Raw genomic sequence first — 25,516 nt, 5'->3', positions numbered from 1 at the left:
GATGTTGGACATTCAGCTGATGCAAAAGGCGAAATAGGTGCCAGGAAGAGGTGGACCAAAGCAAGCCATTTTTCTGTCACCCTATGTGTCATCAGGGGAAGGTGGGACAAAATCCTTGGAAACCCATGCGTGGTTCATTTTAATGAAGGTTAGATCATCCACATTTTGGGTTGACAGACGGGTCCTTTTTTCTGTCAGGATTGATCTAGCTGCACTGAAGACTCTTTCCGATAGCACACTTGCAGCTGGGCAAGCGAGCTCCTGTAAGGCATATTGGGCCAATTCAGGCCAGGTGTCCAGTTTAGCGGCCCAATAGTCAAAGGGGAATGACCTGTGTGGGAGAACATCGATATGGGAGGAAAAGTAGTTTGTAACCATAGTTGACAACTGCTGTCTCCTGTCACTTTCCATCGATGCAGTATTACCAGTTGTGTGAGCGGTATTTGAAAAATCAGTCCACAACATTGTCATGAAACCCCTGTCTCCAACGCCACTTCTGCTGTGTGCACCACGAACACCTCTGCCAAGCTGCCCCCGGCCCGTACGGCTCGTGTGAGAACCATCACCGCTGCTGTGTGCTAGGAATGCCTCAAGCAACCGATTTACCAGAGTTGCTTGTTTATTAGCCAATATTAGGTCAAGGTTCTCCTGTGGCATGATGTTTTGTAATTTGCCTTTATAGCGTGGATCCAGGATGCTGGCCAACCAGTAGTCGTCATCGTTCATCATTTTGGCAATGCGGGGGTCCCTTTTTAGGATCTGCAAGGCATAATCTGACATGTGGGCCAATGTTCCCGGTGTCAATGATGCACTGCGAGTTTTGGGTGGAGGAGCACTTTCTGGCAAATCCACATCCCTCCAGTCACGCACAAACCCTGTACCAGACCTTGCCACGCCAACATTTTCACTTGCCCCACGAGATGCATCCTCCTCCCCTAAGTAATCATCCCCATCATCCTCCTCCTCCTCCTCTTCTTCCTCCACCTCGTCCAGGAGATGTCCCTGAGCAGACAATGGCTGAATGTCATCAAGGATTCCCTCCTCCTCTTCCTCCTCCTCTTCCTCCTCATCAACATTGGCTGCAGACGCCTGCTCCTTAAGGTGCGTCAAAGTTTGCATGAGCAGACGCATAAGTGGGATGCTCATGCTTAGGATGGCGTCGTCTGCGCTTACCAGCCGTGTGCATTCCTCAAAACACTGAAGGACTTTACAAAGGTCTTTCAGCTTCGACCACTGCACACCTGTCAACTCCATGTCTGCTCTCAGAGTGCCTGGCCGTGTATCCTCCCACAAATGCATTATGGCCTGCCTCTGCTCGCACAGCCGCTCCACCATGTGCAGGGTGGAGTTCCACCTTGTTGCAATGTCGATAATGAGGCGGTGGTTGGGAAGGTGGAGCAATCGCTGCAGCTTCTGCATACGAACGGAGTGTACAGGCGACCGGCGGATGTGCGCGCACAGTCTTCGCACCTTCTGGAGCAGGGCTGTTAACTCCGGATAATTTTTGAGGAAGCACTGCACCACCAGGTTCAAGGTGTGAGCCAAGCAAGGTATGTGGCTGAGTTTTGAAAGGGCTATGGCTGCCACAAAATTACGGCCGTTATCACTAACTACCTTGCCTGCCTCAAGATGTACACTGCCCAGCCATGACTCAGTTTGTCGCTTCAAGTACTCGGCCAGCACCTCGGCGGTGTGTCTGTCGCCCAAACACATCATCTGCAACACAGCCTGCTGACGCTTTCCACTAGCTGCTCGATAGGGGGACACATCGTGTGCAACAGTGGCAGCTGCAGATGGAGTGCTCGTACGACTGCGCTCTGTGGACGAGCTTTCGCTTCTGGAGGAGGTGGAGGAGGAGGAGGGTCGAACGCCTACAGCCAACTGTTTCCTATACCGTGGGCTAGGCAGCACTGTCCCACCACCGCTGTCCCCTGTGGACCCTGCATCCACCACATTAACCCAGTGCGCAGTGATGGACACGTAACGGCCCTGGCCATGCCGACTGGACCATGCATCAGTTGTGAGGTGCACCTTTCCGCTCACTGACTGCTTGAGTGCATGGACAATGCGGTCTTTCACATGATGGTGGAGGGCTGGGATGGCTTTGCGAGAGAAGAAGTGGCGACTGGGTAGGTCATAGCGTGGTACTGCATAGGCCATGAGTTCGCGGAAAGCTGTGCTTTCCACCAACCGAAAGGGCATCATCTCAAACGAGATTAGTTTGGCAATGTGGGCGTTCAAACCCAGTGTACGCGGATGAGAGACTGAGTACTTTCTTGACCTACTCATAGTGTCTGGGAGGGTGAGCTGGACTTGAGAGCTGCATATGGTGGAAGTAGCGGTGGACAGGGCGGACTGAGAGAGGGTTGATGATGGTGATGGAGTTGGTGTTCTTTCTGATGGCCTAGAATCAGTCTTTCATTGATATAACAGTGGGATTCCCTGACTGCTGTGGCCTTGCAACGACACCTCAACATTTGCTGCTGTGCTAACCGGTGGGCTTACAGTGGGGGAAACAATGTAGCGTTGCTGACTACCTTTGTTGTGATCAGTTGCACATGTGGCACTTGAGGTTTGGTGTTGTGTCCACGCTTGCAAGTGCATGCTGGTTAAATGTCTAAGCATGCAACTGGTATTCAAATTTTTCAGATTTTTCCCTCGGCTAAACGTCTTTGCGCACTTCTTACAGATAACCTTGGCCTGATCATGAGGATTTTGTTCAAAAAAGTGCCACACTGCACTCTTCCTACTTTGGCAGACATTTTGCGGCCTAGCACGCTGTGATGTTTTGACCCTCTGGACAAGCTGTCCAGCAACTCTTTTGATGTTTGGAACCTGTCTTTGGAGTGCTCCGGGCCTGCCAGATAACAGCTGTTGCGATGTCGATGTCTGCTGTGGATGCTCCTCATCTGAGCTATTGGAAGCAGCACCCTCTTCCCCCAATGGATGCCAATCTGGGTCAGCAACTGGGTCATCCATCACCTCCTCTTCTATGTCATGTGCACCTTCCTCTGTGTCACCGTGTATGGTGGTATAGTGTGCGGGAAGGGGCACCTGAGTCTCATCAGGGTCAGAATCTGGCTCTGTACACTGCGAGGACAATGTAGTGCTCTGAGTGAATGTACCAGCAGAATCATCCATCAGCGGCTGTGCATCAGTGCACTCCATGTCAGATTCAATTTGGCCTGGGTAATTCACCATTTCACTTGATAATCCAGGCATGGTATGTGAAAACAGCTCCATGGAGTAATCAGTAGTATGGCCTGCATCATCCTTCAATCTTGGTTGGGGTGAAGGACACAAGGAAAGGTGTGGTTCATGAACATGAGCCTCCAATGACGACTCAGTGCTTTTACTTTTTACAACTGAAGAAGAGGAGGCGATAGAGCTGGAGGCTGAGTCAGCAATGTAAGACAAAACTTTTTCCTGATGCTCTGGCTTTAAAAGCGGTTTGCCAACTCCTAGAAAACTAAGCGTTCGAGGCCTTATGTAGCCAGACGATGACGCAGGCTCAACACCTCCTGCATTCGGTCCTATTTTGCTCTTGCCACTACCATCAGATCCACCACCAACACCATCATTACCAGCTGCCAACCCCAGCCCAATTCCACGGCCTCTTCCACCAGCCTTCCTCATTTTTGGTAGAAATGTAGACAAAATCCAACAAACTATATAGTATGTAAAACAAGGTGTCTATAGGACAGGGGAGATTTTGAATTTCTGCACACACTTTTGGACACTGGACACTTTTGGATTGTGTGAGGCCCACTGATATCTGAGCGCTATGTGACAGGCTCGATGGCACAGCTGTGACCTAAGTGACTAGAGAATAAGTGAGATTTTGAATCTCTGCACACACCTTTGGACACTGGACACTTTTGGATTGTGTGAGGCCCACTGATATCTGAGCGCTATGTGACAAGCTCGATGGCACAGCTGTGACCTAAGTGACTAGAGAATAAGTGAGATTTTGAATCTCTGCACACACTTTTGGACACTGGACACTTTTGGTTTGTGTGAGGCCCAATGAATATCTGAGCGCTATGTGACAAGCTCGATGGCACAGCTGTGACCTAAGTGACTAGAGAATAAGTGAGATTTTGAATCTCTGCACACACTTTTGGACACTGGACACTTTTGGATTGTGTGAGGCCCAATGAAAATCTGAGCGCTATGTGACAAGCTCGATGGCACAGCTGTGACCTAAGTGACTAGAGGATAAGTGAGAGATTGAATCTCTGCACACACTTTTGGACACTGGACACTTTTGGATTGTGTGAGGCCCAATGAATATCTGAGCGCTATGTGACAAGCTCGATGGCACAGCTGTGACCTAAGTGACTAGAGGATAAGGGAGATTGGATTGCTTTTAAAAAAGCAGTTTGCGGAGCAGTGGGTAAACAGCAATGCCAGCCTGTCAGGAAGCCTTAGAAGGCAGCCCAACAACCAACACCACTGATACACCACTATATAGCCTCCCCTTGCACTGCACACACAGTGACTGGTGTGTTGTGCAGGCCAAATCGCTAGCAGCAGAAGCAGTTTTTTTGTCTTCTTCCCTGCCTAGCGCTCTCCCTACAGAATCAGCAGCAACCTCTCCCTATACTGAGATCGGCAGAAGTAAGATGGCGGTCGGCGTGCACGCCCTTTTATACCCCCTGTGACGCCCACCAAAGCAAGCCAATCACTTGCATGCCCTTCTGAAAGATGGTGGTGACCCGTGCCTATGTCATCACGTTGCCCACAGTGTCCGTGGATCCTGATTGGCTGAAAAAGAGCGCAAAACAAACTTTTGAAACGCGACTTTGGCGCGTAAGTCGCCGACCTCGTGGCCGACCTCATCCTAGGGTCGGGTTTCGTTTCATGAAACCCGACTTTGCCAAAAGTCGGCGACTTTTGAATTTTTTCGACCCGTTTCGCTCAACTCTACTTGCCAGCATGAGCGAAGGCCCTGTTGGTTCACTGTCATAACTCCCCTGTAATGGTTTGTTGCTATGGTCAGCATTGTCATCATCATTTCCACTCTGTCACCCTCATCTCATGCTTTTGCCTGTGCAATCTCACTGTCCCCCTCCACATCCACTTGCTGATGCTCCTCCTATTGTTCTCTCCCTCTACATCATACTACATATAATACGAAACTTAAGCCAATTGCGACACGTGCCGTTCTAGTACTGCTCTGCCGGAGGTATGATTGTGCCCAGAGCAGTACTAGTACGGCGCTGCGATCGCATGGCCTCACGCTGAGCTCCGCAGCGATCGGCGGTGGGTGTCAGCTCTATGTGACAGCTGACACTCCGCAGCAAAGCCTACGATCATTGTTATCACAATCATGGGCATTTAACCCCTTTGATGCCGTGGTCAGTAGTGACAGCAGTATAGAGAAGCATCGAACAGGGAGGGGGCTCCCTTCATGCTCCCACCAGAACAACGCAATGCGATCATGTTGTTCTGGTGGTCTCCATGGAGACCCCCAGCACTAAGATGCCCGCGGGGTCCTGGAGGGAAGGTGGCTTGTGAGAGCAGGCACTGGCATGCCCCCTTTCCTACCTGTCAGATGGCTGATGTGATACTCTGCTGTGCAGAGTTAGATCAGCGATCTGAAAACAGTAATGTCCCATACTGGGATAATGTTATAAAGTTAAAGAAAATATTATAATGTGTAAAAATATTTGTTTAAAAAAATCACCAAATAAAGAAAAAAATATTTTACCAACAAAAACATTTATTTATGCAAATAAAAAAACAATAAAAGTAAACATATTTGGTATTGCCGCGTCCGCAGCGACCCGCTCTATAAAACTGTCCCACTAGTTAACCCCTTTAGTGAACACAATAAAAACAATAACTAAAAAACGAGGCAAAAACAATGCTTTATCATCATAACGCAAAACAGAAAGTGCAAGAAAACGTGATTAAAGATGGATGTAAATAAAAATGTTGCCACTGAAAACATCATGTTGTCCATCAAAATATAAGCTGCCATACAACTCCATCAGCAGGAAAATAAAAAAAGTTATAGCTCTCAGTGGGTCGCCCGCCAGGGCCATGGGGTACTCGGTACCGGGCTGGTATCTCAGAGGGAAGTGTCACAGTAGCGGTGACCCAGTCCGTGGCCCTGGGCATCCATGTAAAAGGGGTTGAGTGATGGGGATAAAGTCATTGAGATCATTCGTGACGCCACCTATAGTTTCTGGTCAGTTTGACCAGCACTGCAGGGCTGCTTCTCTGGGACAGATGGTGTGGTGCAGCAATGATGTTGTATTCTTCCACAGGTAGGGCTGTAGTCCCAGGGCAGAGTAGATGAGGTTGGCAAATAAGGAGATAGTGAGGAAAAGTAGATGGTGCAGTGTTAGGCACAGAGATGTAGCAGTGCTGAGTGGGTTGGCGAAGGAAGAAGGCAATGAGACAGATGACTGCAGTTCCAGTTCTTTTACTCACGTTCTTGGCACAGACAGGTGCCCGCTTCAATGCTGCAGACTCCAGATTGGGGCTCAGCCAACTCCCAGGCAGATGAAATTAACCTCTCCAGCTCTCCCTTTCGTGTGCCTTGTTCTGAACGTCTCCACACTAGCGCCTATTTGAGGTACTCACAGTACTGAGGTACACTGAAGTTCCTCCTCACAGATGTTCCTTAGAACACTACTGGTACGGCAGTCAGCTGTAGCCTGCTTCGGGGACTCCTTGCTATCAAGTCCTGGCTCACTTACGTTGCTGTTGTGCCCCCAAGTCTTGGGTGGGAATAAAGTGGTGAGAACTTCTATTCCTCCGGTGTCTGCTGCAGGACCATCAGTATCCATACAACCTCTGGGACCGGACCCCATGCGCTTAGAACTTGAGGAAGGGCTCCTCTCTGACCCTAGTCCTTAGTTCGCTTCTTCTCCTTACGTTCCGCACTAATCTTTCTCCTTCTGGAGAATCAGGCTTTCTATATCTCTTTCCCGTGCCAGCAGCTCCAGGTCACAGGAGACTGTTGCAGCATCTCCTTCACTCCATCCCTCTCAGGGGATCTTCTCTCACAGACTGACCTTTTCCTGATATTCTCCCGCTCTCTTGTGCAGTCTAAGCTCCACCCACCTCCCAGCACTCTTTGTGCTCCAAGCAGGGAGCCACCAAATGTGATTTGCTACACTACTATGTTGTGTGGGATGCAGGTGTTGGAGGCTGGTCAGGTGTTACCATCTTCCCTGGGGAGTGGGATACTACACCTCAAGAGGAGGTGCAGTACCTCTGTGGCGACCGAACCCTCAGGGGCGTCACATCAGAATAAAGCGATGCAAAAATAATAATTTTTGTCTCAAATAGTTTTTAAGCTGTAAAACATAAAAAACAATATAAATGATGTGTTGCTGTAATCGTACTGACGCGTAGAATACAGCTGTCTTACCAATTTTTCCACACGTGGATCAGTATAAAAAAAATCCTGAATTGCTGGTTTTCGTTCGTTCTGTCTCCCAAAAATTGGAATAGAAAGTGATCCAAAAATGTCATGTGGCCGAAAATGGTACGTCAGTTTGACCAGCAAAAAACAGCCCTCACATGACTCTGTCGGCTGAAATAAGAAAAAAATATAGCTCTCAAAATATGGTGACATAAAAAACTAGCTTTCGCAGGGGCACCACGAGGAGGAGCGGACTCACCCCCATGCACTGCTTAGTCTTCTTCTGCTTATACTTTAGATAATATCTTTTGCTCTGATTTTTAGTCTTATGCTTAATGTTGTTCTGCTTTTTGTTCTGCAGCTTCTAGGTCTTCTGCTTCTTGGGCTTCTGCTTCTTGGTCTTCTGTCTCTTGTTGTTCTGTATCTTGGTGGTTGTCTTCATGTTCTTTGTCCTCTTGGTCATCTTCTTCAGGGTCATCTTTTTAGTCTTCTTCGGGGTGGTGTTCCGGGTCGTCGTCTTCAGGGTCATCGTTTTCGTGGTCGTCGTCTTCTTCGGGGTGGTCTTCAGGTTTGTCGTTTTCAAGGTTGCCGTCAGGGAGTTCCAGAGTGATAATAAGCAAAAACCATTTCCAAAAGCTTGAACTTGGAAATGTAGCAGAAGGTACAAGAAGGCTGAGGAACTGCCGAGAACCAGCTGACGGTGCTGGAACCCGGATGGGTAGCCGAAGCTGCAAGAGCCAATGGAACTAGCGAGGACCAGCTGACGGTGCTGGAATCCAGAGGGGCAGCAGAAGGAACAAGAGCCAATGGCACTACCGAGGACCAGCTGACGGTGCTGGAACCTGGTTACTAAGCAGGAGGTACCTGTGCTAGAAAGCACTACCAAGGACCAGCAGACGTTGCTGGAATTCGGATACCGAGAAGGAGGCAACTCAGCCAAAGGCACTGCCGAGATCCAGCTGACGGTACTGGAAACCGGATGGGTAGCAGAAGCTACCCATGAAAAGCAAAGTTGCAAGGCCGCCAGCCGGCCGCAGTTACCGAAACCCACAGTCCTTACAGGGGGTGCTTATCCTATTGGCACTACGGAACCAGCCTTTATTACCAGAACCCGCAGCCCACATAGGAATCACCTAAACTGCTGGCACCATAGACTCGGCTAACCCGACCGCAACACGACAGGACAATGTATTGGTGGCAAAGTGACGTTGACACTACCCAGAAACAGCAGGTGTGCTGGAACCAGGCTGGGCAGGAGGGAGTACCTGTGCCAAAGACACTGCCGAGAACCAGCTGACAGTGCTGGAACCCGGAGGGGCAGCAGAAGGAACAAGAGCCAATGGCACTACCGAGGACCAGCTGACGGTGCTGGAACCCGGTTAGTAAGCAAGAGGTACCTGTGCTAGAAAGCACTACCAAGGACCAGCAGACATTGCTGGAACTCGGATACCGAGAAGGAAGCACCTCTGCCAAAGGCACTGCCGAGAACCAGCTGACGGTGCTGGAACCCGGATGGGTAGCAGAAGCAGCAAGAGCTAATGAAACTAGCGAGGACCAGCTGCCAGTGCTGGAACCCGGAGGGGCAGCAGAAGGAACAAGAGCCAATGGCACAACCGAGGACCAGCTGATGGTGCTGGAACCCGGTTACTAAGCAGGAGGTACCTGTGCTAGAAAGCACTACCAAGGACCAGCAGACGTTGCTGGAACTCGGATACCGAGAAGGAAGCACCTCGGCCAAAGGCACTGCCGAGAACCAGCTGACGGTGCTGGAACCCGGATGGGTAGCAGAAGCAGCAAGAGCTAATGAAACTAGCGAGGACCAGCTGACGGTGCTGGAACCCGGAGGGGCAGCAGAAGGAACAAGAGCCAATGGCACAACCGAGGACCAGCTGATGGTGCTGGAACCCAGTTACTAAGCAGGAGGTACCTGTGCTAGAAAGCACTACCAAGGACCAGCAGACGTTGCTGGAACTTGGATACCGAGAAGGAGGCACCTCAGCCAAAGGCACTGCCGAGGACCAGCTGACGGTACGCAAAATGACAGGACAATGTATTGGTGGCAAAGTGACGTTGACACTACCCGGAAACAGCAGGCGTGCTGGAACCAGGCTGGGCAGAAGGGAGTACCCGTGCCAAAGACACTTCTGAGCAGCAACTGGCGATGTCAATCAATCAATCTGGGTGTAGGCTGAGGCCTAATTTCATCAAGTTTTATATCTGTTGTAGACTACTACTGATTTTAACCATGCTCCAATTAGGCCTCTGGCTTCACTGTCTCTAGTATTTACCCTAGTAGTAGTGGGAATGTGGACAGAGCAGGAGACATTGCCGGACACACATCAGGGGATCAACTGACGTTACTGAGCCCCAGTAACACAGGAACAAGTGTTGATTGTGCAGACGGCACTTCTGAGCAGCAACTGCCGGTGTTGGAGGACAGGGTAAATACTAGAGACAGTGGAGCCAGAGGCCTAATTGGAGCACGGTTAAAAATCAGTAGTAGTGTGAATGTGGAGGCAGCAGTAGACATTGCCGGACACACAGCAGGGGAGCAGCTAGCATTACTGAACCCCTCTAACACTGGAGCATGTGTTTTTCTGTGCAGATGGCATTTCCGAGCAACAACTGGCGATGTTGGAGCCCAGGGTCAATCATGGAGCAGGCTGAGGCCTAATTGCAGCAAGTTTTATATGTGTTGTAGTTTGAATGTGGAGGCAGCAGGAGACATTGCTGGACACACAGCAGGGGAGCAGCTGGCATTACTGGACTCCACTAACACTGGAGCATGTGTTTTTCTCTGTGCAGACGGCATTTCCGAGCAACAACTGGCGATGTTGGAGCCCAGTGTCAATCATGGAACAGGCTGAGGCCTAATTGCAGCAAGTTTTATATGTGATGTAGTTTGAATGTGGAGGCAGCAGGAGACATTGCCAGAAACACAGCAGGGGATCAGCTGACATTACTGAACCCCACTAACACTGGAGCATGTGTTTTTCTCTGTGCAGACGGCACTTCCGAGCAACAACTGGCAATGTTGGAGCCCAGGGTCAATCATGGAGCAGGCTGAGGCCTACTTGGAGCAAGTGTAAAATCTGAGGTAGTTTGAATGTGGAGGCAGCAGGAGACTTTGGCGTACGCACAGCAGGGGAGTAGCTGGCGTTATTGAACCCCACTAACACAGGAGCTAGTATTTTTTTCTGTGCTTACGGCACTTCTGAGCAACAACTGGCTGTGTTGAAGCCCAGGATCAGTCATGGAGCAGGCTGAGGCCTACTTGGAGCAAGTGTAAAATCGGATGTAGTTTGAATGTGGAAGCAGCAGGAGACTTTGCCATACACACAGCAGGGGAGCAGCTGGCGTTACTGAACCCCGCTGACACAGGAGCTAGTGTTCTTTTCTGTGTGGACGGCACTTCTGAGCAACAACTGGCTGTGTTGAAGCCCAGGATCAATCATGGTGTAGGCTGAGGCCTACTTGGACTCGTAGCAAGAGTAAAATCGGATGTAGTTTGAATGTGGAGGCAACAGGAGACATTGCCGGACACACAGCAGGGGAGCAGCTGGCATTACTGAACCCCACTAACACTGGTGCATGTATTTTTCTCTGTGCAGACGGCACTTCCGAGCAACAACTGGCAATTTTGGAGCCCAGGGTAAATCATGGAGCAGGCTGAGGCCTACTTGGAGCAAGTGTAAAATCTGAGGTAGTTTGAATGTGGAGGCAGCAGGAGACATTGCCGTACACACAGCAGGGGATCAGATGACGTTACTGAAACCCCAGTAACACAGAAACAAGTGTTGATTGTGCAGATGGCACTTCTGAGCAGCAACTGGCGGTGTTGGAGGCCAGGGGAAATACTAGAGACAGAGTGGAGCCAGAGGTCTAATTGGAGCAAGTTTGAAATCAGTAGTAGTGTGAATGTGGAGGCAGCAGTAGACATTGCCGGACACACAGCAGGGGAGCAGATAGCGTTACTGAACCCCACTAACACATGAGCCTGTGTTTTTCTCTGTGCAGACGGCACTTCTGAGCAACAACTGGCGGTGTTGGTGGGTCGCCCTCGCACACCCAGGGCAGCGGGGTACTCGGTACCGGGCCGGTGTCAAGGTGGGAATGTGTCACAGCAGCGGTGACCCGGTCCGTGGCCCTGGGTGCCCAATGTCAATGGCGGTGATGTTAATGGTGTTAAAGTTTATTAGAATAGTTTGTGATGCGACCCGTGGTGTTTGGCAAGTAAGATGTTGAGCCAACGCTACTTGCAGATCCACTGGGACTGATGGTGTGGTGCAGCAAAGATGGTGTAGCTCCCCACAGGTGGAGCTGTAGTCCCAGGGCAGTGTAGGTGCAATGGATGAGGAGAGGCGCAGAATGGTATGGAGGCTGGTACCCAGGTGTAGTGGTGCGGGAATAACTGGAGGACACCAGAGCATGCGGTTCCAAAGCTTTACTCACTGTTTGCAGTTCACTCAACTGCCTGCCTCCATACCATGTTTTCCAGGTCAGGGCTCCAGCCAACCTCCAGGCAGGATAGGATTCTCCCTTCCACACTCCGCCAACATGTACCTTACTGAACGACTCCTCCAATGCGCCTTTAGGTGCGAAGCACTCCAGTACTTAGTTACCCTGGAATGCCTCTCTCTAGGTGTTCCTAGTCCTTACTTGTATGACAGACAGCTGTAGCCTGCTTCGGGGACTCCTCACTGCGTCCCGGCTCTCTATTCAGTTGCTGTTGTTTCCCTAGTCTATGATGGGAGCAAGGCGTTAGCGGCTCACTACTCCTCCGGTGTCTGTTGCCGGACATAAAGATCCAATCAACCTCGGGGACCGGGCCCCAGCCTTTGCGCTCTCTGGACTGGAAGGGTTCTCTATCTTTCTTCAACCAGCTTCCCACCGTCCTTCTATTCTCCTTCGTTCCTATCTGTTCTATCTCTCTTATGGAATCTGTAGTCTCCAGTCTATGTCTCTTTCTCCTCTTCCTTCCCTAGGGAGCTCGTTCCACTAAGACCAGTCCTCAGCCTCTCCTGACTGACTGCCTTCCTCCGCCTTGAGCTCCTCTCAGGCTGACCTGCTGTCAGCCTGCTCTCTCTCTCTCTCTCTCTCTCAGACCCTCGTCTGACTAATCTCCTTCTCTGGGACTCACCCCAGACTGATCTGAAATCCTACACCTGGAATGCGGAAAGGAGTTCCCAGCCTACCTGGATGGTGGGACACTACACCTTAGGAGAAGGTGCAATACCTCTGTGGTGACTGAAGAATCAGGAGCGCCACATTGGAGCCCTGGGATTACAGTTCAGGTGGTAGAAACATGAGCACAACAAGAGACCTGGATACTATTGCCAACCAATTATTTATTCTGGAAGAGGACTGGCAAATTCTGGCGAGATCCAGGCCTTGTCCATTTTCAGAAAAGTAAGTTGGTCAACGTTATCGTAGGATAGTCGTGTGCTAGTACACCACCTGCGGCACTAAAGATGCGTTCCGATAGTACACTGGCAGCAGGGCAAGCCAGCACCTCCAATGCATACTGGCTAGGCTCTGGCCATGTATCCAGCTTAGAGACCCAAAACTTAAAGGGGGAAGAGCCATCTGGGAGTACACTCACAGGGCAAGACATGTAGTCTGTCACCATCTGACGGAAACGTTGCCTCCTGCTGACTGGAGCCGTCAGTGATGGTGTAGACAATTGTGGCGGACACACAAAACTTTGCCACATTTGGGCCATAGTGGTCTTGCCTTGTGCTGAGGCGCTGCCTCTGCTCCCTCTTTGTGCAGAGCTTCCTCCACTGCCTCGATGCACAGAGCTGCTTTGTAAAGCACTAGCAGCACTGCTCTGGGGTGGAATGGAGAACATGATGGACTGTACCAGTGTGTCTTGGTATTCCCGCATTTTATGCTCCCAGTTCAACGGTGTTATGAGGCTTTGTAAGTTGTCCCGGTAGCGAGGATCTAGGAGGGTGTACACCCAATAATCACCCGTGTTGAGAATGTGGGTGATGCGGCGGTCGTTTCTCAGGCACTGCAGCATGAAATCAACCATGTGCTGCAGACTCCCAACTGCCAATGAAACGCTGTCCCCTGATTGAGGCGTCATCTCTGCCTGCTCAGCATCACCCCACCCTCGCTGTACATACTGACTAGAGCATTGTGTACCTCCCTCCTCTGGAGAGATGTCTTCGTCCTCCATTGACTCCTCCTCATCCTATTCACAAAGTGTCCCATGCCTAGGCCTTTGTGAGGAACCACGTAGCGCAGACTGTCCAGAAGCAGATGGCATTTGTGACTCCTCATCCTCCACCTCTTCCAAAACCTCCTCCCTTAGTGCTTGCAGTGTTTTTTGAAGCAGGCAGATAAGGGGGACAGTCATGCTGACTAGTGCATCATCTGCACTCGCCATCCGCATGGAATCATCGAAGGCACGCAAAACGAGGCAGATGTCCTTCATAGAGGCCCACTCAGTGGTGCTGAAGTGTGACCGGCGCACAGTGCGACTTGTTTGCGCCTGATGCAGCTGTTACTCCATTACTGCTGCCTGCTGCTCACACAACCGCTCCAACATATGTAACATTGAATTCCACCTGGTGGGTAGGTCACATATGATGCGATGTTCCGGAAGGCGTAATCGGCGCTGCAGAGCTGCAATGCGCGATCTTGCCATGCTGGAATGCCGCAAGTGAGGGCACTCTATGCGGACCTTGTGCAGCAGTGCATCAAGATCCGGATAGTCCCTCAGAAAGCTCTGCACGACCAAATTGAGCACATGTGCCAGACATGGGATGTGAGTGAGGTTGCCTAGGCCAAGAGCTGCCACCAGATTTCGGCCATTGTCACACACTACCAAGCCTGGCTGGAGATTCGCTGGCACAAACCACACGTCGCTCTCCTGCTTGATGGCATTCCAGAGCTCCTGCACTGTGTGGCTTCGATTCCCCAAATAAATTAATTTCAGTACGGCCTGTTGATGTTTGGCCACGGCTGTGCTCATATCGGTCGTAACAGGCTCCTGCAGCGCTGATTCTGAGAAACTGGAGTATGAGGAGGAGTCAATGTTTACAGACTGGATTCCTGCAATCCTTGGAGTTGGCAGAACACGTACAGTGCCACTCTCAAGATCTGTACATTGACCCAATGGGCAGTGAGGGAAAGGTATCGTCCCTGTCCATGGTTACTGGTCCACGCATCGGTGGTTAGGTGGACCTTGCTACTGACAGCGTTTAGTAGCGCATGTTTAATTTTTCCCGCCACATGCTTTTGCAGGGCAGGAACGGCTTGCCTGCTGAAATAAAAGCGGCTAGGCACGCTGTATTGTGGGACTGCCAATGCCATGAAGTTCCGTAAGGTGTCTGTCTCCCCCAGCCTGAATGAGAGCATTTCAAGGGCCAGTTAGCCTGTGCTCGGGGATGGTTTTCCAAGTATGGCCGCCTTTTCTCCCATGCCTGTGCTACCGATGGCTGTAGAGTGGCCTGGGAGTGTGAGGATGAACGGGAACGTGGTGCTGTGGGTGGAATGTCACTGGGTCTCTGGACAACAGTGCCAGAGGTTCTTCCATGGCGATCCTGTAAGGAAGCCAAACCAGCTGTGTGTGAGCTGGAGGAAGAGGCTACAACACGAGCTGAAGAGGTGGTAGGTGGTGCTGTAGGTTGACCTACGTCTTCAGTGTGTCTTTGTAACTCCACCAGGTGCTTGAGCCGCACATGTTTCCACATATTTGTGGTATTGAGGTTGCTGACACTTTTCCCTCTTTTGACTTTTTGGTGACACAGCTTGCATTTGACAAAGCAAATGTCATCTGCAACTGTGTCAAAAAAGGACCACGCACTGCAAGTCTTGGGAGCGCCCATTTTGGCTTTTGGAAGAGGAATGCTCCTAACGGGTGCCTAAGTGGAGGCTACAGGCAACCAAGTCTGCCCCCTCCCTCTCCCTCCTGTTTTGGCTGTTCGGGGAATCTCTTCCTCAGAGCTGCTCCCACCACCTTCCTGTTCCTCACGCCATGATGGGTCAAGGACCTAATCATTTACACTCCCCGCTTCAAACACCTGCTTCTCTTGGTTAGTCTCGCCAGCACCGTACGCACCAGAAAGTGGCACCTGAGTCTCGTCACCATCTGATGCGTACTGAGGTGTGCTGACCATAGGCACTGGCCCACCCGCCTCTTCAGATTCAGAGGGACAAAAAAGTTGCGCATCACTGCATACTCCCTCTTCTTCCCATTCTTGAATGCTGCTTGGCTGGCCCCCTCTTTCCAAGCCAACAGATTCAGAGAACAGAAGTAGAGACTGAGATGGCTCCTGTCCAGGGCTCTCTGACTGCCTGGGCAATTTGGCAGGTGGCGAAGAGACAGATGGTTGCTCTTCAGTGCTCTGGCCCTGAGAGGATGTGGAAGTCATTGAAGTTGATGCGTTAGCTGCCATGCATCCGACAACGGCTTCAATTTGTTCGTCCCGCAGCAGTGGGGTACGGCGAAGTCCTACAAAGCTGCGCATAAAGGACTGTTGCCTAGTAAAACTGGGGGATGCTGACTCACTGGTGCCCTCAGCAGGCACAGAATCCCCATGTCCTCTCCCTTCTGAATCCCCACGTCCTCTCCCTGCTGCAACTCCATGCCCACGGCCACGTGCCTTACTCCCTGCCTTCTTCATCTTGGTAGACTGATAAAGATAGGCAGAAAAGTACAAAGGGGGGGCTTAGTGTGCTTATTCCTGAACAGCTGCTAACAGGTATAAGAAACACTAATTTTATAAACTGTGTGGACTACACTTTAATATGAGCTAATGTGGCCTACAGAACAGTCAAGTGGAGTGTTTGGTGAACTTTATTTTGTTTTGTTTTTTCAAAAAAGCAAAAAGGATGTGACAAAAGATGTGAAAGCGATAGTATCACAAACTTTTTGGAGCTATTACAATGCAGGAAGGTAACCTTGCAATAGATGAGGCTCCAAAAAATAGGGTAATACTAATCTTGCTGCGGCTGCAGGGCACAAGCCAGAAAAAAAGCTCCTCTATCTAATCCTATATAGTGTTTGCAACCAACCAATGTATATGGATACGGATGGATGCACACTAATAGGAGAATTAATGAAAAATGAGCTGCAATAAAAGAAAAATATGTGTGAGGCAGTGACGCACGCTGAGCCGCCTACAACCTGACGTGGCTGCAGGACACACTACAGCGTGAGCTGCACTCACACACAGAGACCTCTCAGACAGCTGTGAACAGTGCAGATAAGTTGGCACTAGCACTGAAAGGCTGCAGAAAGGCTCCGCTGTCTACTCCTATATTGTTTGCAACCAAAGTATATGGATACGGATGGATGCACACTAATAGGAGAATTAATGAAAAATTTGCAGCAATAAAAGAAAAATATGTATGAGGCAGTGACGCACGATGAGCGGCCTACAACCAGACATGGCTGCAGGACACACTACACCTCGTGAGTTGCACTCACACAGACCTTGCAGACAGCTGTGAACAGCGCTGCAAGGCAAAAGAAAGCTACACTGATTGATAATGTAGCCTGGGTAAAGCACAATATTATTTAGAAAATCGCTATCTCTAACTGTCCCTCAGAGTCTTGAACAGCAGTCTGTCCCTAACTGAATTCACAGCAGAGTGAACCAGAAATGGCGGCGGCGGCTTTTATAGTGCATCATGACATCATTTCAGCAGCCAATCACAGCCATGCCATTAGTTAACATGCCTAACAGGATGTGCCCACACTTCTGAGGATTGTCATTGGCTGAATCAAATCAAACTGGCTCATAGCATTATGGGAACTTCCGATTCCGGTATTCGATATGCAAAAACTATCGAAACTCAGTATCGGAATTCCAGTACCACCAATATCGGCCGATACCTGATATTTGCGGTATCGGAATGCTCAACACTATGCATAATGCGTTTTTTGCATACGATGCTATTGCAAACCAAGTGCAGCACTAAAAAACGCTAGTGTGAAACTAGCCTTAGTGTGTGACAGCAGCCAAATATAAAAACACTATATAAATCTGGTATCACTATAATTGCACCGACCAGAAGAATGAAGTCGCCTAATCACTTATACCGCACGAGGAATGCATTAAAAAGAAATAAAACCAATTCTTCACCTGCTGTTGGTTTTTTCATTCTGCCTCTGAAAGATCGCCGTAAGGCTCGTTGCACATTTATCCTGCACTCTGCACAGAGTGCTTACACCAAGGTTTCTGTGCAAATCTCATAAATACGTGATTCAGACAGAACCCCCAGCAGAAAGTTCTCTATAATGAGGCAGATGGCGGTAGTGTGGACGCCAGAGCACCTGTGATCTGGGTGTGTCTATTTTTTTAGGATTGCATAAAAGTGCCATCGGCCACAGTTTTGTGCACTTCTGAAAAGAAGGAAACCTCGGAACAGAGGTCAGATGGAGTCCAGAGGCTTAGCTTCATAAGATAGCCATACCTCCCAACCATCCTTGACACAGCGGGACAGTCCCGATTTCGAGTCCCTATCCCGCTGTCCCGGGCGGGAGGTTTAGCTTCCCGCGATCGCAGTCGGACAGTGACAGCAGAGTACACAGCAGAAACCCCGGGGACTGGAAGCACTTTAAAGCTCGCAGTCTCATGTCACGTTCCACCGGAAGTGACGTGCTGTAAGCTGACCGCCGGAAATGAGGTCAGGCTGACCTCATTTCCGGCTGTCAGCTTACAGCATGTCAGGTAATAGTCGTTTTGGGAGAAGAATATGACATGGAACTGGCGGCGGCGCATGGAGCGGCATGTGAGAGCGAGACAGGCAGGATCATCTGTTAGGAGTGAGTGCCAGGTACCGTATGAAGCGCTCACCTAACAGACATACACCAGGAGAGGGATTGTTTACAGCCAGAGATGCAGGCAGGGCTTAGGCGCTGCATTGTGCCAGCCATTTGTTTCCACATCATGCTGAGGATGATGTGGAAACAAATGGCTGGCACAGAGGAGTGCCTAAGCCCTGCCTGCGTCTCGAGCTGTAAAAACAATCAGTGTCTCACTTGGCTGTGGTATGCGTATGCCTCAGGACTGAGAGATAGTATGCCATTGGTATCTCTCAGTCCAGAGGCTTCTGATTCAGTAGTGTAGAGATCCAGTCATGAAGCTGACTGTCAGCAATTGGCACCATGTCGATGGGTCAGTAGGATTCCTCTGTAAGATGGAGTATGTTGGTGGTATTTATGTAAGTATGCATATGTCAGTACAGTACGGGCCAATATAATTATGGGGCAGGCATATTGTTGTTCTGTATAACTCCGAGCCATAGTCTTGGAGTCGTATAGCACTTTAATCATAGAAACCCATGGATTCACAAATCCTAGTGCCTGTGGTGTCCTGGAGCAATGTGCAGACCTGTACTGGCCCTTCTCTGAAAGAAAGGATAATTGTAGAAGGCCATTACTATTCTAATACATTTTGTCATGATGCCCCATCTATGTGTGGGGTCAGGAGGGGTTTACAGGGTGGATGTAGCAGCACTGTGTGTACGAGGTGTACGGAGCGGAGCCACATGTGTATGGGGTGTGCAGAGCGGAGCTGTGTGTGTGCAAGGGGTATGGAGCAGAGCTGTGTGTGTACGAGGTGTGCGGAGCAGAGCCGTGTGTGTACAAGAGGTATGGAGCGGAGCCGTGTGTGTGCGAGATGTATGGAGTGGAGCTGCGTGTGTACGAGGTGTGCAGAATGGAGCCGCATGTTGTGAGCTCATTTTCTCGTTCACCTTTGATGTCCGATGAACTCCCTCTGCTGGTGAAAGGAGGTGGTGAAACTGATTTTGATGGGAGAAACCTGTCACCTGAACAGGTGGATTGCGATTGGACATCCGGAATCTCTGAGTGGATATAAGGCAGCCGACGCCCTGTAGGGTTGCTGGTGATTTCTCTGCTCTGAGCTCTGGCCTCCAGTTCAGTTCCTGTCTTCTAAAGCTAAGTTTTGCTCTGTTATTGTTCCATGAGATTTTGTCTGATTTGCTTAGTTTTGTGTTCTGCCAGCCCCGGCTGGGGCTCTGCTGAATTTCCATTTTTGTCCCTGATCGGTTAAATCTCTTTTGCTCTGTCTTCAGAATATATCAGAGTGCTGATATAGGGATTTTGAAGTCTAGTGACTTCAGGGCCGTTTTTCCTATCAGACATGTTGGGACATTTTTGGTAGGGTTTTTGCGGATTACAGCCAGCATCTTTTCTGTCCTTTCCTATCTAGTTAGTTGGGCCCCATCGTTTGCTCTGCCTGTCTTTCTGTCTGTGTTTGTGTTTTCATCTGTTTTCACCGACAATACATGTTGGGGGCTGTGTATTGCTTTGGGGTCTGCTCTGGGGCAGTTTAGATTTCCCCTTTCTTTCTTTAGGCTTATTTAGTTCTCCGGCTGTGAAGAGGCGTCTAGGACCACCGTAGGTACACTCCATGGCTACTGTTAGTTGTTGTGAATAGGATCAGGGGTCTGCAATCCGCTAGCTACCAACCTCTCTGGTTTTCTGGACTTAGCTTGCATTTTTGTTTTTTCCTCCTCCGGTGACTCATTCATAACAGCCGCGTGTTTATGAGGTGTGCGCAGCGGAGCCGCATGTGTATGAAGTGTACAGAGCCGCATATGTGTACGGGGTGTACAGAGTGGAGCCGCGTGTACGAGATGTAAAAAACGGAGCCCTGTGTGTACGAAGAGTACGAAGCTGTGTATGGAGTGGAACAGAGCCGCATGTGTATGAGGTTTCTGGAGTGGGGCCATGTGTGTACTGAGTGGAGCTGTGTGTGTGCAAGGTGTGCGGATTGGAGCCATGTGTGTACAATGCATACAAAGCAGAACCGTGTCTGTATGAGGTGTGCAGAGCCATGCATGCACAAGGTGTATGGTGGGGAGCATTCATACCTCCCAACCGTCCAGGATCCAGCGGGACAGTCCCACTTTGAGAGTCTGCCCCGCTGTCCTGGACGGGAGCTTACTTTTCCCGTGGAAACAGGAGTACACGGCAGAGCCCAAGGAGCACTTTAAAACTCACATGTAACGTTCCACTAGAAGTGATGTGCTAGAAGCTGACTATAAATGAGGTAATTTCGGGAGGAGATTGTGACGGAACCATGGAGGCACTTCAGGGAATGCTTCAGATCCATCACTGTGTCCTCCTCTGACAGCGTGGATAGCGAGATCGCCTTGGAATCGGGAATGCCGGCCATGTGAGCAGATCATGATATGTCCTGCATCGGGAGGCTCTGGTGGGCATTACAATGGGAGCCGGGCTGCTTATAGTATCTTTATAGAATCTTTCTTTCTCTCTCTTTCTTTATCTCTATCTGTTCTTTCTTTCCCTCCCTAATCTTTCTTTCCCTCTCTGTTTCTTTCTTTCTCTGTTCTTTCTTTCTCTCTGTTTCTTTCTCTCTCTCTACTCTTTCCCTCTCTACACTTTCTTTTTTTTCTTTCTCTCTCTCTGTTCTTTCTTTCTCTCTCTCTCTGTTCGTTCTTTCTTTCTCTCTATGCTCATTCTTTCTCTCTCTCTGTTCTTTCTTTCTTTCTTTCTTTCTATGTGTTCTTTTTCTCAGTACCAGTCACTGTGCCCACAGTACCAGCCACTGTGCCCATAATGCCAGCCACTATGCCCTCAGTACCCATCAGTGTGATCAGCAGTGATAAATGGGTGCGGTTGGGGCGTGGACATTGGTGTAACTAGTTGAGAAATGGGTGTGGTCAGGGGCATGGCCTAAACTTTGCCGAGAAGCACTGCACGCCGCAGCCTTTGTCCCTCTTTCCCTTCTTCAAAAGTTGGGAGGTATGGGATAGCCTCAATTTGTCAACATAAGACAATACAGCCGTATTGCAGTATACAGAGTACAGAGCAAGCAATCAAATAATTGTAGGTTCAAGACCCTTAAGGTGTCTAAAAATAAAGTAGAAATATAGAGTATAAATATTTCCAAAAAAAATAAGAATTTGAATCCCCCTTTTTTCCAGTTATAAAATAAAGAAATAAAAGTAGAAAAATTAGTATATTTGTCAATGCCACATCTGTCAAAAGTATGATCTATTAAAAAAAATTGCAATGTCATATATATCGCAAAATGGTATTACAGTAATAAGCCATCAGTTCTCCAAGCGAAACCAAACCCTTACATAGCTCAATAGAAAAATAAAATCGTTTTTTGAAAACGGCAGCACAAACCAAATTATTTTTTTTACAAATATCCCCAAATTATTTTTTTATTACTTAGATAAAAAAGAAAATTATACAAGTTTCATGTTGGTGTAATCATACTGACCTGGAGCATTATGTGGCTGGGTCATTTTTATTGCAAAATGAACACAAAGTAAAACTAAAAAAAACTATGGTGGAATTGAATTTTTTTCACCATATCACAAACCTTAGATTTTTTTTCTCACTTTCTGTATATTATGTGGTAAAATGAATAAGGTCATGGAACACAACTACTTGTGACACAAAAGCACAAACTCTCACATTACTATATTGTTGGTTAAAAAATAATAAAGTTATGGCTCTTGGAAGAAGGTGAGGAAAAAGCAAAAAAAAAAAAAAACAAAGTGCAAAAAACAAAAGTGGCTTGAATGTGTCAATATAATGTGTATGGGGGTCTAAACCTGCAAAAGCATGAAGTGTGTAACAGCACAGTGACATCACTTACAGTGACCTGAGGAAATCTTACAGTGTTGCTAAAACAGGAATGGACTTTCCTAAACTGTTATTATCGTTCTAATATGCCAAAAATGATGCCTGTCTGGATTTCTTTTAGTTAATGCCTCAGGTAATGCTCATACTATTTTTTGTAAACTGTTGAATGCACTCCATTGTTTAAAGAGGAAAAACCAGAATGAGTTGTTATTGAATAGAACTAAAGAGGATACACTAACAGGTTGGTGGACAGACGGAGAGATCATGACATTGCTACTTTATATTATTTCTGTTGGACTCTGCTGGACACCGATACAGACATGCGAGAACAAGAAACATGCTGCAGCTTATTTACCAGGGGACATTGTAATTGGAGGACTATTTCCTATTCATCAAGGGGTATCAAATTTATTGGAGAAAACGGAAAATAATAGTTTCGTGTGTAACAGGTTAGTACCGGTGGTAATGTGTTTTGTTTTCTAAAAAATAGTAATATAATTGTTTTTTTCTTAATTCATAAGTTTTGCATACATCATAAATTCATCATCATACTTGCATTTATTATTATTATAGCACCATTTATTCCATGGCACTTTACATTTGAAGAGGGGTATAGTTAACACAAAACAAGTACAATAATCTTGAACAAAACTAGTCACCGACTAGTACAGGAGGAGAGAGGACCCTGCCTGAAAAGGGTTCACAATCTACAAATTTTTATATGTAAATTATAAAATGCCGGGCTTCCTTAGGCCTCTTTCACACTTCCGTTTTTGACCATCAGTCAAAATCCGCCAGGTTTTGAAAAAAAACGGATCCGCCATTTTTTTTTGCGGATCCTTTTTTTTCCCCATTGAGTTGCATTATTGGCGGATCTTGACGGATGGCCATCCGTTGGATCCGTTTTTTTGAGGATCCGCCAAATTTTTTTCGTCCGCCGGCATACTTCGACGGACCATGCAACGTTTTTTCCGTTGTTGGATCCGCATTTTCAATTGCGCATGCCCGGAGAAAGGAAGTCAGGGAGAAAATTAACCCTGAAATCCTTTCTGGTGGACAAAAAAAGTTCTCTCTCTCTCTCTCTCGCTCTCCAGCTGTTCCTTTAAAATTCTGCATTCTGCGGATCCGTCACAAAACGGATCCTGTGGCATCCGTTCACATCAGTTAGGAACGGATCCGCTTTTCCACCTTTTTGGCGGATTTTAACTGACACAAAAAACTGAAGTGTGAAAGAGGCCTTAGCAGATAGCATCAGTAAATCTTTGGGCTAAAATTTGGTAGGTGCCATCTTCAAAGAAACAGTCATATAATGTTTACCTAACCTGAGTGGGCCATATGCAGTGGATAGGTGAAACACAGTCATTGCAAACAGGACCCAATGAGAAAATGAGTGATATGGGACAGATGAGTATTAGCCATGTTTAATTTTAGGAGCATATTTCCTCTCTGAAGATGACAGGAACTCAAGTGCCTCCTATTGGAAGTAGCAATCCTAAAAGTCACTATCAACTCTTTAATGAGCCTTGCTTGACTTAAGGGGGTTTTACACATAGCGATATCGCTAGCAATATTGTTATGTGTGATACTTACCTCCGACCGGCTCCCCCGCTGTCCGTCGCTGATCGCGCGAGATCGGGCGGCTCTATTTCTCGTCGTCAGCTTCCTGCTGGGACTTCCTGCTGTGTGAGACGAGCGACGCGTGGCGGCGGGCGGAAGGACGTCTTCATCGCTGTGTGTGAAAGGTGAGTATCGTGCGCTGCGTCGCTGCTGCATCGCTGCTGCATCGCTGTGAGGTCTGCCTGTGTGGCAGCTCACTAGCGATCATTTAGCGATGCACCAGCGATCCTGACCGGGTCGGATTGCTGGTGCATCGCTAAATGTAAAAGGGCCTTTATTCGCAAGGCTCATTAAAGGTTCGGTAGTGACTTATAGGATCACTCTTCCTCTCTGTAAAGGCAATTTGCATATCTAATTTCCATGCATGCATGGCTTGTAAGTCTCCTCAAACTGGCATGTCAGGCATTTCACTCTGCACAAGGAGAAAGGTTTCTCTTTAGATCCCATGCTTTAGATGAGAATAGCTAGGAGTGACTGCCATTTTCTTTTTGTCCTTTGTCCCTTCTTGTTTGTAGTGCTGATAGGTGTAATATGTAATAATAGGAATACATATTAGTAAAATCTGGAATCTCTGTTTCGCGGCTTGTGTTATGAGGGAACCAAATGCACAGTTCACCTCTTATATGAGATGCAATTAGTGCATTAACCACAGTTGAAGTAAATGACCTAAGAATTTCGATGAAGTTGTAGTGCTAAGCTAGGGAGACCCACAGCCAATCCACACATTGTAGTCTGATCTCGGACTGATTTATATGGACGTCTGAGCACACCCTAAATACAGCATAATGTTTTCTGCTGTCACGTTATGATTTTTGCTGTGTTAAATAATTGATATTTGCATACTTACTTTGTGTTGTTGATGTAGATGAACATATTATTCCTTCAAAACTCAAATCAAGGCAAAAAAAAAAATCTAGGGTAGACCAAATTGCCATTTAGTGGAAAAATTACAATATAGCCACATAGCCACATCCTACTAAAGTAACATTCACATGAGCACAAGGGATCACACTACAATGGCTCGCTCAGAGGTCTATGATTTTTCTCACACACAAAAAAGGGTCCGAATTTCATCAGTGTTTTTAATCAGATTTTCATCAATCTTTGGTCAATATCAGTTTCTATCAGAGTTATAATCTATTACAGTGTGACAACATGGCCAATAGTGTTTGTTTTATCTCTCAGTGGTTTTATTGTTCTGACTTTGTATACTTGATATAAATAAAAATAACTGCATTTTTTAACACTTCCTTTGAACAGCAGTAAAAAGTTTGCATCTATTTATATAGCACTACCAGTTCTATATAAATAGAGGCTAAAATAACTATTTCCACCTCATGTCAATAATCTTTAATGGCTGATTGTGCTATATGTTGTGCTGCAGAGTTACTGCAAATTTCACACTTAAGCATTAGGAACAAGCGAACTTGCTCGGTGATACTCAAATACCACTCAGGTACCTGGGTGTTTGGATGTGCTTGATTTAAAACTCGAATCCCCGGCCGGCTTGTTAGGAACCTGTTACACAGCCAATAAGCATGCAAGGATTGCCTGTTAGTCATTTTAATACTGTAGCCATCTTGGTAGTGGCATTACTTTGCTTGGCTGGCCGTGTGACATCATCAGTGGTTATAAAAGGACAGGCACCACCAGGCTCGGCACACTGATGCCATTGCACAGCTCTGTGACAGTTGTTATTGGGGGGAAAGAGTGCTTGTCAGGCATGTGTGTGCACAGATTAATGAATCAGAGTCTTGTAGTGTAGATATTGGTGCTGAAGCTGAACCGTCATGTTAACAGTCCTTGTAAGGGCTAACTTTGTGCATTGCTGTTCATATCAGATACATTTTGCAGGATTCAGGAACTGGTGATCAGACTTCAGGGCCTAGGCTGATTGGATGAGACAAGGA

General features: G+C 48.0%; 1 protein-coding gene across 1 annotated transcript in view; it reads left to right on the top strand.

Annotated features, from left to right (window-relative positions):
• Positions 1–22,235: 22,235 nt before the first annotated feature.
• LOC141089497 (G-protein coupled receptor family C group 6 member A-like) overlaps positions 22,236–25,516 on the top strand; it is a 61,246-nt gene continuing 57,965 nt past the window's right edge. The window contains exon 1 of the mRNA XM_073575950.1: positions 22,236–22,438. Coding sequence (XP_073432051.1) covers positions 22,254–22,438 — 185 coding nt within the window. The 5' untranslated portion in view covers positions 22,236–22,253. The remainder of the gene's footprint in view (positions 22,439–25,516) is intronic.

Source organism: Dendrobates tinctorius, unplaced genomic scaffold (assembly GCF_039654945.1).
Source record: "Dendrobates tinctorius isolate UK_male_01 unplaced genomic scaffold, ASM3965494v1 ptg000046l, whole genome shotgun sequence".
In the NCBI taxonomy this organism is placed as follows: Eukaryota; Metazoa; Chordata; class Amphibia; order Anura; family Dendrobatidae; genus Dendrobates; species Dendrobates tinctorius.
This window is presented reverse-complemented; position numbering and strand designations above follow the sequence as displayed.